This window comes from Herpailurus yagouaroundi, unplaced genomic scaffold, assembly GCF_014898765.1.
Source record: "Herpailurus yagouaroundi ecotype Mexico unplaced genomic scaffold, PumYag 28, whole genome shotgun sequence".
Classification (NCBI taxonomy): domain Eukaryota; kingdom Metazoa; phylum Chordata; class Mammalia; order Carnivora; family Felidae; genus Herpailurus; species Herpailurus yagouaroundi.
This window is the reverse complement of record NW_024412376.1, coordinates 2,297,320-2,311,270: the sequence shown is the minus strand read 5'-3', so window position 1 is coordinate 2,311,270 and position 13,951 is coordinate 2,297,320. Positions and strand designations below refer to the sequence as shown.

At 42.7% G+C, this 13,951-nt stretch overlaps 1 protein-coding gene across 5 annotated transcripts in view; it reads left to right on the top strand.

Annotated features, from left to right (window-relative positions):
• Positions 1-13,951, top strand: part of IKBKB (inhibitor of nuclear factor kappa B kinase subunit beta) — a 75,291-nt gene that overhangs the window by 40,790 nt on the left and 20,550 nt on the right. For all 5 annotated transcript variants that reach the window (XM_040448304.1, XM_040448225.1, XM_040448375.1 and 2 more), the window contains 3 exons: positions 9,727-9,815; positions 10,879-10,968; positions 13,045-13,169. In XM_040448304.1, coding sequence (XP_040304238.1) covers positions 9,727-9,815; positions 10,879-10,968; positions 13,045-13,169 — 304 coding nt within the window. The remainder of the gene's footprint in view (positions 1-9,726; positions 9,816-10,878; positions 10,969-13,044; positions 13,170-13,951) is intronic.

Sequence of the window (13,951 nt, the reverse complement as noted above, 5' to 3'; positions counted from 1 at the left end):
AATTTAATTTCAGTTTCCCCTTGGCTGTTTAAGGGAATAATGTAGCACTTTATCAGAAAATCCTTCAGTTTCATCTGTGGGGTCCTTCCTTCAGAGGCAGATATGGAGCATTCAAGTTGGTGCTGAAGGATGTGCATGGGACCTTTGAGAAAACCATTTTTCCAGTGTCCCAGTTGATTGCAAATGAAACATTGATTTCAGGGCCAGTTTTTTGATGAGGGACCCCTGAGAGGGTGCGATGTGGGAGACCTAGGTGTTGTTTTATATACCTTTTGTTTGTTTAATTTTTCATTACCTTTTTGCAATGAAACTTTCAATGAAGCTATTTTGGTATCTTGAAGACTTTTGGAAGCTTCTATACATCAATAAAAATAGGTATCCATCCCATTCTGTTTGTTTGATTTGGAAACCCTTGCTGTTTTTAATTTTTAGCTTTTTTTTTTTTTTTTTTTAAGAGAGAGAAAGAGAGTGCAAGCTGGGGAGAGGGGCAAAGGAAGAGAGAGAGAATCTTAAGCAGGCTCCACACTTAGCACAGGGCCTGACATGGAGTTTGATCCCACGACCCTGATCATGACCTGAGCTGAAATCAAGAGTTGGCCACTCAACCAACTGAGCCACCCAGGCGCTTGCTTTTAAGTGTACTTCTTAAATAAAGGATCTTGTTTAATTGGAATGTTCCCATATTGGCCATTGTAATTCTAGGTTGTCTTTAGTAAGATTTTTGGAGATATTTATAGCTTCCTAAACCATAGTTTTTAGTCAATAAATAAGCAGGTGGCTGGAAGATGGCATACTCAACTGTTTGGAATTTAAGGATTTTTTTTTTTTTTGATTTTTTAAGCTAAGGCTTTGATTCTCTTGGAGACAACCTAATAACCTAAGGGAAATGTGTTGCTGGTTTAATGATTATAAGGTGTTTTATGGTGTACTTCATCACATGGAAATTTTCTTGAGGTTGCAGGTGACCTAGTGTCAATCTAGGCTATTCTGTGACCAATTCATTTATTCACTCATTGAGTCATTCATTCATCCATTTATTTTTAAGTAGGCTTCATGCCCAGCACAGAGTGCAACACGGGGCTTGAACTTCCGACTGTGAGATCAAGACCTGAGCTGAGAGCAAGAGTTGGATGCTCAACCGACTGAGCCACCCAGGCACCCCTTTGTAAAAAATTTTTATTATTTATTTATTTTTTGGTAACCAATCTATTCTTAAGTTGGATGACCAGCTTAAGACACAGGAGTCTTAAGAGTTAGCTAGCATATATTCTAACAACTTTTAAGTGTTCATGTATGCTCACTAGTTTTGTGGATTTTGGCTTCTGAGATTAACAATAGCCTTCATCAACACAAATCACATTGAACCTAGTCTGACCCTGGTCAGTAACCACCAACAATTACTAACATGGAACTGGGGACTGGGGAAAGAACTAATGCAGCAGATTCCAAAGAATGGGGACTGTGGGCCGGGATTCTAAACAAATGGGAAACTGTGGACTGAACCACCAGCAGTTCCCAAGGTGGAATCTGAGGACTAAACCAAGGATTGGGGATTCTAATCAAATGGGGAACTGTAGAAAGCCAGTTAGATGGGGAGCCATCTAATTGTCAATTTGTGCAAAGAGCTGAGCTCAGAACCGAGAAGAACTCACCGATGGCCCCTGGAAAACAGGAAGAAAGAGAACTGGAAGGGTTCCCGGGTAACATGCTTGTGTTTCTTGTAGTCCCTGAAGCTGTCAGAAGTTTCCTTCGGATCTCACAGCTGTCACCAAATGTGTTGAAAAACAAAATTCAACTGAGTAACTTTTAAAGATCTTGTTGGCTTTTTCAACCATTCATGAATTGGGTGGTGGTAGCATCCCACCTAGAAAATAGAAAGGAGCTCCAAAGAGCTATACAAAATGAAAGACTTTTTTTTTTTTTTTTTTTAAAAGTTTATTTTTGAGAGAGAGAGACAGAGCATGTGTGGGGTGGGGGTGGGGGGTGGGGCGGGCAGAGAGAGAGGGAGACACAGAATCCAAAGCAGGCTCCAGGCTGTGAGCTGTCAACACAGAGCAGGACACGGGGCTCAAACCTATGAACCGTGAGATCATGACCTGAGCCAAAGTTGCTGGCTTAACCCACTGAGCCACCCAGGCGCCCCCAAAATGAAAGACTTTTATAGGCAGAATGAGAAGGGACGTGGAAGTCACTAGCCAAGAGTAGAATGTTTCAGGCAAAGTCACCTTCCTTTGGGGACTAGCAGGAGTCTGTCAGGCACATTACCCCACTAGTGCTGACCAGCTAGTTCCAGACTGACTAGTTAAGATTACATTTCTAGGAGAGGCTGAAAATGCAGTTAGGTTAGGAATTAAGTCCCTGTTGGTGATGTGGCCTTAGCACAAGTGACTCCATTTTGGACCAGTTGTCTCTTTTTTAACAGTAGGCACATAGTCAATTTTTATTGAGTGAACAGACATCCTGTTGTACTTCTTACCCATTGGTGACTTAAAGCAGTTGGTGACTGTCTTTCTTTTCTCTCTAATCTCTGTTTCAGCATTTCGGTACATTTACCTTCCCGTTTCTTTTCTATGGAATGTATCCAAAACAAGAATGTTCTTTTTTTTTTTTTTTTTTTTAATATCTTTTCAACGTTTATTTATTTTTGGGACAGAGAGAGACAGAGCATGAACGGGCGAGGGGCAGAGAGAGAGGGAGACACAGAATCGGAAACAGGCTCCAGGCTCTGAGCCATCAGCCCAGAGCCCGACGCGGGGCTCGAACTCACGGACCGCGAGATCGTGACCTGGCTGAAGTCGGACGTTTAACCGACTGCGCCACCCAGGCGCCCCAAAACAAGAATGTTCTTAAGGGAGTTTAGTAATCCCTTTAAATCTGGAGTGTGGTAAGTAGGGATTCATGGATACAGCTCTTACAAAACTGCTTTTCTACATGGAAATCTAGCCGGTCCTAGCTGGTCCCTAATTTGTGGTTTGTAATCTGAAGAAAATATATAGGAACTGTGACTTGAAATTCTGGTTCATCAATAAGAACTCCAGGAGTGTCACATTGTTCAGTCATATATTTGTGTCTCATCCTGGGATAAGGGAAAGCTAGGGTAACTACCCGGATGCCATTCCTGTTAGGAATAACAGAAGGAGGCTGTTGTTTTCCTGTGGCAAGTCTTAATCTGGACCCTCTCAGCATCAGCTGTCCTAGGAAATGCCATTGTGTAGCTTAAAAGTTCACATACGGTGGGTGCTTCTTACAACTCCTTTCTACAGTTGGAATGTGAGAAATTAACTTTTAGGCTTTATGCTTGTGGTGTGGTTTTCAATTTTTATATACATGTATTTTCACTATCACTAAAGGTTTAGATTTTTAATAAACTTTCAGATGTAAATGTATTTTTCTTAATCTCAAATTCTCATTTTCCATCCAATTAGGTTCTCTTTGCTTGAGACAATTTTGATTCATTTCGTGGCACTGCTGTTCAAGTACTGTTTTGTAAAATGTAGCACAGTCAGGCTATCTTTTTAAAGACTGACTCTGCAAGGGGAGTTGTTTCAGAGTTGTTGCCTGTCAAAATTCTGTGTTCCTCAGTCCAGCAAACTGCATGTAATGATACCTGAAGAATTCTTTAATTCCACAGTCAATCTTAAGTGGACAAAAGTGTTTGAGAGTAAATGCCTGCCCTGAAATGAGGATTCAAGTTTGTTTCATGTACAGTTGCTTCAATGTAAATAGACCGCTATTAATAGTAATCCGTGGATTAGTTACCAGCTTGCGTGCCTCCTCACTAAAGATCAGATGACTATTCCTCATCAGCCTGGTGTAGAAGATAGTGCTTTTGGTCTGGTCCAAATGTTTTTCTCCAGCACTGGGGGGCTTCTTGGCATGTCTCTCTAGCTTGTGGCCCATGTTATATGCATGGAGATGTCCATATCTGACTTGAGAGGGGTTGTCTCAGCCTGGGCATGTGTTCTTGCTCAAAATACAATGAATCTCAACTTTCATGTATTCTGCTTTTATATATTGTGCTCTGACACTCTTATCATGTACCAAAATGGGCCTTTTGTGAGTCCGTCAGTGAACATACATGTTGAGTTACTGTACGCAGGGCTCCCTGCCAGCCACGAGTTCAGGTTCAGCTGCACCATGCCTGCACGCAAGGCTGTGTTTGTGCAGTTTCTCGAATGTCTTCTTGTACTTTGCCTTGATTCTTTAACGAAAAATTAGTAAAACACAAATGAAAGTGCTGGTCAGAAGCATCAGTCTTTAAAAGTTAATGCAATTGTCTGTCTCAAAAATAAATAAACATTAAAAAAATTATAAAAAAAAAAGGGGGGCGCCTAGGTGGCTCAGTCAGTGGAGTGTCTGACTTTGGCTCAGGTCATGATCTCACAGTTTGTGGGTTTGAGCCCCTCATCGGGCTCTGTGCCGACAACTCAGAGCCTTGAGACTGCTTCAGATTCTGTTTCTCCCTCTCCCACTCGCGCTCTGTCTCTCTCAAAAATGAACAAACATTTCAAAAAATTATTTAAAAGTTAATACAATTGGGAACAAGATAGAGTGGAATGTTTGGGGCACGCATTGAAAGCAGCATGTCTTTCATTTCATTGGGACAGTCATTGGACCTAAGCCAATCTACTGTATTCAATTACGAAAGAAAAGAAAAATAAGGAACAAGTATGAAACACTGGTCAAAGGCTGTTAAAAGGGTAGATGTAGTTGGAGGTTTCATAATTAACTTATATTCTCATCTGGAACTCCCCTACTAAGATGGAAGTCAGTTGTTTATCTGGGTTTGACCTTCTGATGCATTTTTAGGAAACTTTCAGCATTAAAGTCTTTTTATACAGCGTGTCTGACTACTTGGTTTCTGTGGAAGGCCTTCTCCTCCTCCTCTGCAGAGCAGACAGGAAAGGCCGCCCACCTCCCTGGTTTGCCTGCGCTCTGTCTGGTGTGCTGAGAGGGAGAGCATGCATGTATGGGCATGGTGGGGCACAGGGAAGCCTCATTGTTGAACCTCTTAGTGTTGTCATTGCTTATTATCTTTTTAAACAAAACATACCTATCTTTGACATCCTCCTGAGTTATATTGTCTATATCGGAGTTATATTCTCTGCAAACTTAAATGATTTTAAGACAGTTGCCTGCTATAACGTGGATCTGTCATAATTTGTCCAGCCACTCCCCTTTTGATGATTTGTAGTTCATTTTTTTTCATTCTACCTTTTTTCCTTTTTTTTTTTTTTAAATTTAAATTGTAGTTAACATACAGTGCAATACTGGTTTCAGGCGTAGAATTCGGTAATTCATCCCTTACATACAACACCTGGTGCTCATCACAAGTACCCGTCACCCATCTAGTTCATCTCCCATCCACCTCTCTCCATCAACCCTTAATTTATTCTGTATTGTTAAGACACTCTTGTGGTTTATTTCCCTCTCTTTTCTTCCCTCCCCCATATGTTCATCTGTTTTGTTTCTTAAACTCCACATATGAGGGAAATCATACGGTGTTTGTCTTTCTCTGATTTATTTTGCTTAGCATAATACATTCTAGCTCCATCCACATTATTGCAAATGGCAAGATTTCATTCTTTTTGATGCCTGAATAATATTCTTGTGTGTGTGTGTGTGTGCGTGTGTGCATACATACACACACCGTATCTCTATCCGTTCATCTGTCGATGGACATATGAACTCTCTCCATAGTTTGGCTATTGTTGATAATGCTGCTATAAACATTGGGGTACATGTACCCCTTTGAGTCTGTATTTTTGTATCCTTTGGGTAAATACCTAATAGTGCAATTGCTGGATCGTAGGGCAGTTCTACATTTAGTTTTGTTTTTTTCTGTTTGTTTACAAACCACTGTGTCAAAGGCTGACTTTGAATAGATCGCAGTGAGGGAGCTGCTCTGCTGTGTTTGAAACCCCGACCCAGAAGCAGGTCATCTAAGAATGGTTTAGCACCAGGTTCTCCAGGAACAAGTGTTGCTTGAGGGGCGAGGGGGTGGCCACCTTTCTGACTGCACCCCGTTTCTTGGGAGGAAGGGCTCTCTGCACCGGACCCTGGTCCCAATGCCAGGCGGTGGGATGGTGGGGGGCCCAATTATCCAAGGCCAACTGAGTCTCCACCGTGCTGCCATATAGTTCCACCTGGGCTGGATTCTGACTTAGAGGCGTTCAGTCATAATACCATAGATGGTAGCCTTGCCCCGTTGGCTCCTCAGCCAAGCACATACACCAAATATTTTTTGTTTCTTGAGGAACCTCCCTACTGTTCTCCAGAGTGGCTCCACCAGTTTGCGTTCCCACCAACAGTGCAAGAGGGTTTCCCTTTGTCCACATCCTCCACACCTGTTGTTTCTTGTGTTAATTTTAGTCATTCTGACAGGTGTGAGGTGGTATCTCATCACAGTTTTGATTTATATTTCCTGATGAGGAGTGATGTTGAACATCTTTTCATGTGTCTGTTGGCCATCTGGATGTCTTCTTTGGAAACTGTCTATTCATGTCTTCTGTCCATTTCTTAACTGGATTATTTATTTTTGGGGTGTTTGAGAAGTTCTTTATGGATTTTGGATACTAACCCTTTATCAAATATGTCACATGCAATATCTTCTCCCATTCCATAGGTTGCCTTTTAGTTTTGTTGATTAGTTTCCTTTGCTGGGCAGAAGCTTTTTATCTTGGTGAGGTCCCAATAGTTCATATTTTCTTCATTTCCCTTGCCTTCGGTGACATGTCTAGTAAGAAGTTGCTCTGGCCAAGGTCAGAGGTTTCTGCCTGTGTTCTTCTCTAGGATTTTGATGGATTCCTGTATCACATTTAGGTCTTTCATCCATTTTGAATTTATTTTTGTGTGTGGTGTGAGAAGGTGGTCCAGTTTCATTCTTCTGCCTGTAGCTGCCCAGTTTTCCCAACACTATTTGTTGAAAAGACTATCTTTTTTCCATTGGATATTCTTTCCTGCTTTGTTGAAGATGAGTTGACCATATAGTTGTGGGTCCATTTCTGAGATGTCTGTGCTGTTCCATTGATCCATGTGTCTGTTTTGTGCCAGTACCATACTGTCTTGAGTACAGCTTCATAATATAGCTTGAAATCCAGAATCATGATGCCTCCAGTTTTGATTTTTTTTTTCTTTTTTTTCAGGATTGCTTTGGCTATTTGAGGTCTTTTGTAGTTCCATACAAATTTTAGGATTGTTTGTTCTAGCTCTGTGAAAAATGCTGGTGGTATTTTGATAGAGATTGCATTGAATGCGTAGATTGCTTTGGGTAGTATGGACATTTTAACAATGTTTATTCTTCTAATCGTTGAACATGGAATGCTTTCCCATTTCTTTGTTTCCTCTTCAATTTTCTTTTATTAAGTGTTCTATAATTTTCAGAGTACAGATCTTTTACCTCTTTAGTTAGATATATTATTGTTTTTGGTGCAATTGCAAATGGTATCAATTCCTTGGTTTCTTTTTCTGCTTCTTTGTTATTGGTATATAGAAATGCAACAGATTTCTGCACATTGATTTTATATGCGATTTGCAGTTCCTTTCTAAGTATTTCACTCCAAGCTATGCAATAAGCATCCTTATTTGTATGTTATGAGGCTTTTTATTTTTTTACAAGGTAGAGGTGAAAATAATGGGTCAAACAATATGTACATTGTAAGAATTAATAGATATTGCCATATTTCATTCCCAAAAAAAGGCATAGCAATTTTTACTCCTTCTAGCAATGTAGGGAAGTGCCTTTTATTTTCCATCTAAAATCCTTGCCAGTTGAAGAGGGAGTGAAAGACATTTCATTTTGCTTTAATTTACACTTTGTGGACTACTCGGGAGCTTGAGCAACTTTTTGCAGTGTTGTTTGCCATTTGCATTTCTTATGTAAATTACCCCCTTTTCTACTGGAGTTGCTTTCTTACTGATTTGTAAGAACTTGTTGTCCATTAGGCATATTTACTCTTTGGCATATATGTTGCAGATACTTTTTCCCTAGACTTTTTGTCTTTTGACTTTGTGAATGGTGTCATGTTGCCATAAACTTTTAAGACCTTTTTGTGTTGTTTGTATTGCTCTTCTTCATGCCACCTACTTTTCCTCACCTTATGCTACTTTTTCCCCCCTAAATTTCTCCCATAGTATTTTAGAGTTTTTGTTTCTAACACAGATAGGATTTTTTTTCTTTTTCCATTTCAACTGCATGTAGCTGACATAGAGAAAAGCTATTGATTTGAATATAGTTGTGTTGTTTCCAGATTACTAAATTCTTGCCAGTTTTTAGTCTATTGAGTTTCTAAGCATAGAGTCATATCATCTCCAAATAAAGCTAATTTTATCACCTTCCAGTGGTTATTCTGTTTTTCTCTTTTGTAGTACAATGAGCTAGGACTTCTGTTAAAGTTATTAAACCTCTTATGGGTGAAAATCACACCCTGCTTGGAGCCTAGGCTGCAGCTGGAGCCCTGTTGCTCTGTGCCACGGCCCTCCTGTATGATGTCCTCATATTTCCTCCTCATAGCCAGTGTTGTGCAGGCTTCTTCCTTCCCAACTGGATTCTTTAAAGTTGGGCATCATAGGAGCACCTGGGTGGCTCAGTCGGTTAAGTGTCTGGCTTTGGCTCAGATCACGATCTTATAGTTTGTGAGTTCGACCCCACATTGGGCTCTCTGCTGTCAGCACAGAACCTGCTTCAGATCCTCTGTCCCCTTCTCTCTTTCTGCCCCTCCCCTATTCATTCTTTCTCTTTCTTTCTCCAAATGGACAAATAAGCTTTTTTAAAAAAAATAAAGTTGGGGGGCGCCTGGGTGGCTTGGTCGGTTAAGCGTCCGACTTCCTTCGGCTCAGGTCATGATCTTGCGGCCCGTGAGTTCGAGCCCCGCATCGGGCTCTGTGCTGACTGCTCAGAGCCTGCAGCCTGTTTCAGATTCTGTGTCTCCCTCTCTCTCTGCCCCTCCCCTGTTCATGCTCTGTCTCTCTCTGTCTCAAAAATAAATAAACGTTGGGAAAAAAAATAAAGTTGGACATCATATCTCTTATGTCCTTCCTAGAGCTTACCAGAGACTGAGCACATAATTAACACATGTTGAACTGTCAGATGCATGAAATATGCTTCTAATCTCTTCTTCCAAGGCTCTCCACTTCTTCCTTGAAGCTTGCTCTGACATCACTGGACTTTAGATCGGATGACCAAAGTACTCTTTGCCCAGAGAGCCCTTCCCCCTTACCCACCCTGTAGAATTTAGAGTTTTGAGCCTAAAGACACCAGAGACATTCCCCTTCTCAAACTTTTCTCAGCATCAGCATCACCTGGAGATCTTGTTAAAACACTGATGGGGGGTGGGGGTGGTCACCCCTAATGTTTCTGACTCAGTAGGTCTGGGGTGGGATGTAAGAATTTTGCATTTCTCAAAGCTCAGATGCTGCTGGTCTGGGCAGTGCAGTTTGAGAACCGCTCTCTAAACTAATTGGTGACCTCGTGGATGGAAAGCTAAGAGTTCTTTGCCTGCAGAAGCCAGATTCTTGTGGTGGTCCACATTCTGCTCAAGTAACCAGGTCCCCTTCACTTCACCCCACGAACTTCTGCCCCGGGCCTTGTCCCTCCATGTGAGTCTGTGAACTGAAAGAGTGCATGTTAGGGGCACACAGTATTCATCTTTCATGGTATAGGCGATTTTGAAATGAAACACATTTTTTAGGTTTAATGAAAATTGACTCCCCTTTCCACCCTCTCAGCCTCTGCACTTAGATACCTTCATGAAAACAGAATCATCCATCGGGATCTGAAACCAGAAAACATCGTCCTGCAGCAAGGAGAACAAAGAGTGAGTGACCCTCCTGGAAAGTCCTGGGCAGTGCCTCAGGGGAGCTGCTCTGGTGGTGAAGGAACACACTTTGTATCTTTGTTTATATTTGCATTTCCTTGACTTTATATTTGTTTTGATTCTCTGGGAACACTTTGATTTGAAACAGAATTAGCAAAAACTCCTGCTCGCAGATTGAGGCAAGTTTGAATGGATCACATTGTTAGTTGCCGGAGTTGCAGGAATCTGATAAGGAAAATGTTTCTCCTCCCACTTCCACCCCAGCCTTTGGGACCAGCACCTCTGGGAAGTAGGCTTTTTGTTTCCCATGTGTTTGAGAGTGTAACTTTTGATGCTAAGCTGGAAACCAGCTCTAAGAGAGCTGAGAGAAGGCAGAGCGAGCTATGGCAGAGAGGAGGCATTTGGAGCTGGTACCTACATATACAGCCTGGTCCGGCCTGCAGCTTTCCCAGAGCTCCTGGGGACCCTCCTCAGGGGGCCCTCCCGCTTGTGTGTGGCAGTAACCTCCCCATGGGGCTTGGCGCCCATGCCCTTTCACAGCCTTCTTTGCTTAGCTGGGGGTGGCAAGCAAGGACTCAGCTGAGTGGAATGTAGTAACCCAACTTGTGGGCCACTCACTCTCTTCTGATAGAGACATCAGCATTCTGGGCTTGGCCCATAACTATCACAGTGCTCACCTTTGCTCTAGTTCACACTTATTCTTGTAAGTGGTTCTAAGATTTGAGAACTGAAGGCATTTACTGAGAAGGTCTTTCACATCATAAATCCAGTGTAGCAGTCTTGAGGGCTGTTGCATAGTCTGTTCATTTTGACCTCCCTCTGGTGATTAGTTACAGAGCAAGGAGAACATGTGCCTTTTTTTCAGCATTTTTACAGTTATGTCTTCTCTTGCCCTACATCTACCATGTTGGAGGCAGTCTCCTGTGTAATAAATATTTGGTGGTTATTAGGAACTCAGAATCTAATACCACCTGGGAATTCAGAAATATCCTCTGCTCTGTCACCAGTATTCTCATAACCCTCAGATTTCTCCTTTTTCTTTCTTTCTTTTTTTTTTTTCCAGTTAATACACAAAATTATTGACCTAGGATATGCCAAGGAACTGGATCAGGGCAGTCTCTGTACTTCCTTTGTGGGGACCCTGCAATACCTGGTAAGAAATGGGATTTACATGTTTGCTTATCAGCTTTTCCCTGCTGACTGGACTTGTGCGGCTCCTCTCTGTCCTGCTTTCAAGCGTCTAAGTCTTGCCAGCTCTTCAGATGTTCCCAGATGTATAGGAATTGCTGTATGACAGAGACATAATCTGTTCAAGTCAGCACTTTTTCCCAACAGAGGCCCAGTGTAAGGATATGGGCATCTTCTCTGACATTCTCTTTGCTAGTGCGTGCCCTTGAACACATCCCATAACATCTTGGGCTTCAGTATTTTATCTGAAAATAGTTTAAACTAGATGCGTGCTGGTCTGTAGAAGCCACAGTTTCCATGAGGTGTCTCAGGCCACCAAGAAGGAGCTGAGCTCTGAGCTCCCACTCTTTCTTTACATTATTTGGTCTATTTTGGGGTTCTGTTTGAGTCACTCATTCAATTCAGGAAAATGCTGATTGAGTGTAGTCTATGTCTGCGTGCCAGGCACTGTGCTAGGAGCTGGCGATGTGATGGGAAAGAAGACAAGCATTTCCCTGGTCTTTAAAAGAAGCCTAGGGTTTAGTGAGAAAGCAGGCATTACCCCCAAACTTACACAAGTAACTAAGAAATTAAAATTGTCATTAAGTGTTACAAAGAGAAAGTGCGGGGTGTTATAAGAATACATATTAGGAGGACCTTATCTTGTCTGGGACCTGAAGGATGAGTAGAAGAAAGGGGCTGGAGGTAGGGGAAAGGAGAGGAAATTGAAGCAAAGGATGTAGTCCATTGGAGGACTAAAAGACATTGAAGGGTTTTAAGTTGGAGAAGGATCAGGTTTACGCTTTGAAAAGACCACTCTTGATACAGAGTGGAGAATGAATTGCATTGAATAAGCATAAAGAGTGGGCGAATGGTAAGGAGGCTCTGATCGGCAGCTCAGAGCTGGTGGTAGCAGGGGGGAAATAGAAAACTAGTCAAGAAATGCCTAGCAAGAGACCCAGTAAGACCTGGTAATAGATTGCTTGTGGATGGTAACAACCAATAAAATTTTGATTGAATAAAGGGTTCTGCAGTTGTAATAAACAAACAAAAGGTTGAAAGCCACCGGGCTAAATGAGCTTAAGCATTTTATCAAGTTCTTGAAAAAGAAGAAGAAATTCTTTGAAGTCTCTTTGAGTGCATTTATACTCCCTTGGGCTCCATTGATTTATAATGGGCTCCACTGACTTATGACCTGCTCAATGGAGTAGAATTTTCAGAGTGATGACTCATGCGGAGCTGTGATTCAGGCCCTTGTGTCCCTATCATGTAATTATGTAGGTCCTGCTGAGCATCCTCTGGAATCCTCATGGGCTCAGCAGAGGTTAAGTCGGGGCACCCCATGCTCTGACCAGGAGGCTCAGTCAAATCCTTCACCTTCAGGAACTAAAACTTCTGTCCACATAACCAGATCCAGAGCTTGATCTGATCATCCTCCCACTTTTTCCTCTTGGCTTGCACTCCTTGGCCCCTGCAGAAGTGTGACACTTCTAGCCAGACTGCACACAGTCCTGTCTCCACGCCTTTGCTTGTGATGGTCCTTTCTAGAACGTCTCCTCGCAGACACTCATGTGAGGAGCCTTTTTCAGAACCAAGTTCCATGCCCACCTAGTTACTCCAGCTGTCTCTGCTTGGGCAGCAGTCATTCATCTGGCTTTTTTCCTACCTGATTATAAACATCCTGTCCCATTGTACGACCACATGTCCTAAATATATGTATTATGCATTTGGTGTATACAGCCTGGTATCATTTTCCTTGTTGTATGTAACTTCCCACCTGGACACTGCCCTCAAGAGGTATATAATGTACTCTGGTCTACCTAAAAATACCTCTAGGGACCCTTGTGTTAGCATCGGGAGTGAATGAGGTAGAGAAAAATTCTAGATACCACTGGCTACACAGGTGGTCACCCCCTCACCCTTGAGTGGACATGCCAGTACCCTCTGGATGGAGTCGGGCAGGTGTGGACACACAATTAGAAGGGCTGGTTGCCCCCTCCTGTGGTGGCTCCTCGGAAAAGGAAGCAGCTCAGGTGTTTCCCCACCTCATGTTCTTCTACAGGCCCCGGAACTCCTGGAGCAGCAGAAGTACACAGTGACTGTGGACTACTGGAGCTTCGGCACCTTGGCTTTTGAGTGCATCACAGGCTTCCGACCTTTCCTCCCTAACTGGCAGCCCGTGCAGTGGTGAGTGAGGGACCGGGGCCTGTGGGTGGGGCCAGGAGTGCCACCTGAAGGGAGGAGGGTGTCCCTCTACCTTAGACATGTCCTTCACCTGTTTCCATCTCATGGGACACTCCAGCCTGGGCCCGAGACTTCAGTGATCTGTCTCCCAAAGAGGAAGTCCTGTGAGGACCCAGCATGTGGGCAGTCCAGGCTCCAAAAACCTAGAGAAGTAGAACAATTGTTAAGTATGATACCGTATAAAGGATGTTTGTCCTGTGTTTAGTAGCAACATGCCAGTACATTTATAGACTGTTGCATACATGTGTGCACTTTCACTGAGGATGCTGTGGATTAGTAGACAAATAAAGGAGATGTACACATGACAAAGGAGAAGTATTTACATGGAAATGTATTGTCTGCAAATTTTATTATGCTTAAATATTTATTTATTTATTTATTTATTTATTTATTCATTCATTCATTCATTTATTATTTTTGAGAGAGAGAGTGACTGGGAGGGGCAGAGAGAGAGGGAGAGAGAGAATCCCAAGCAGGCTCCATCCTGTCACTGCAGAGCCCGACACGGGGCTCGAATGCACAAACAATGAGATCATGACTTGACTGAAACCAAGAGTCAGACACTTAACCAACTGAGCCACCCAGGCACCCCTAAATTTTTGTTTTAAAAGCATTAGGGGCGCCTGGGTGGCTCAGTCGGTTGAGCGTCCGATTTCGCCTCAGGTCATGATCTCACAGTCTGTGAGTTCGAGCCCCATATCGGGCTCTGTGCTGATGGCTCAGAG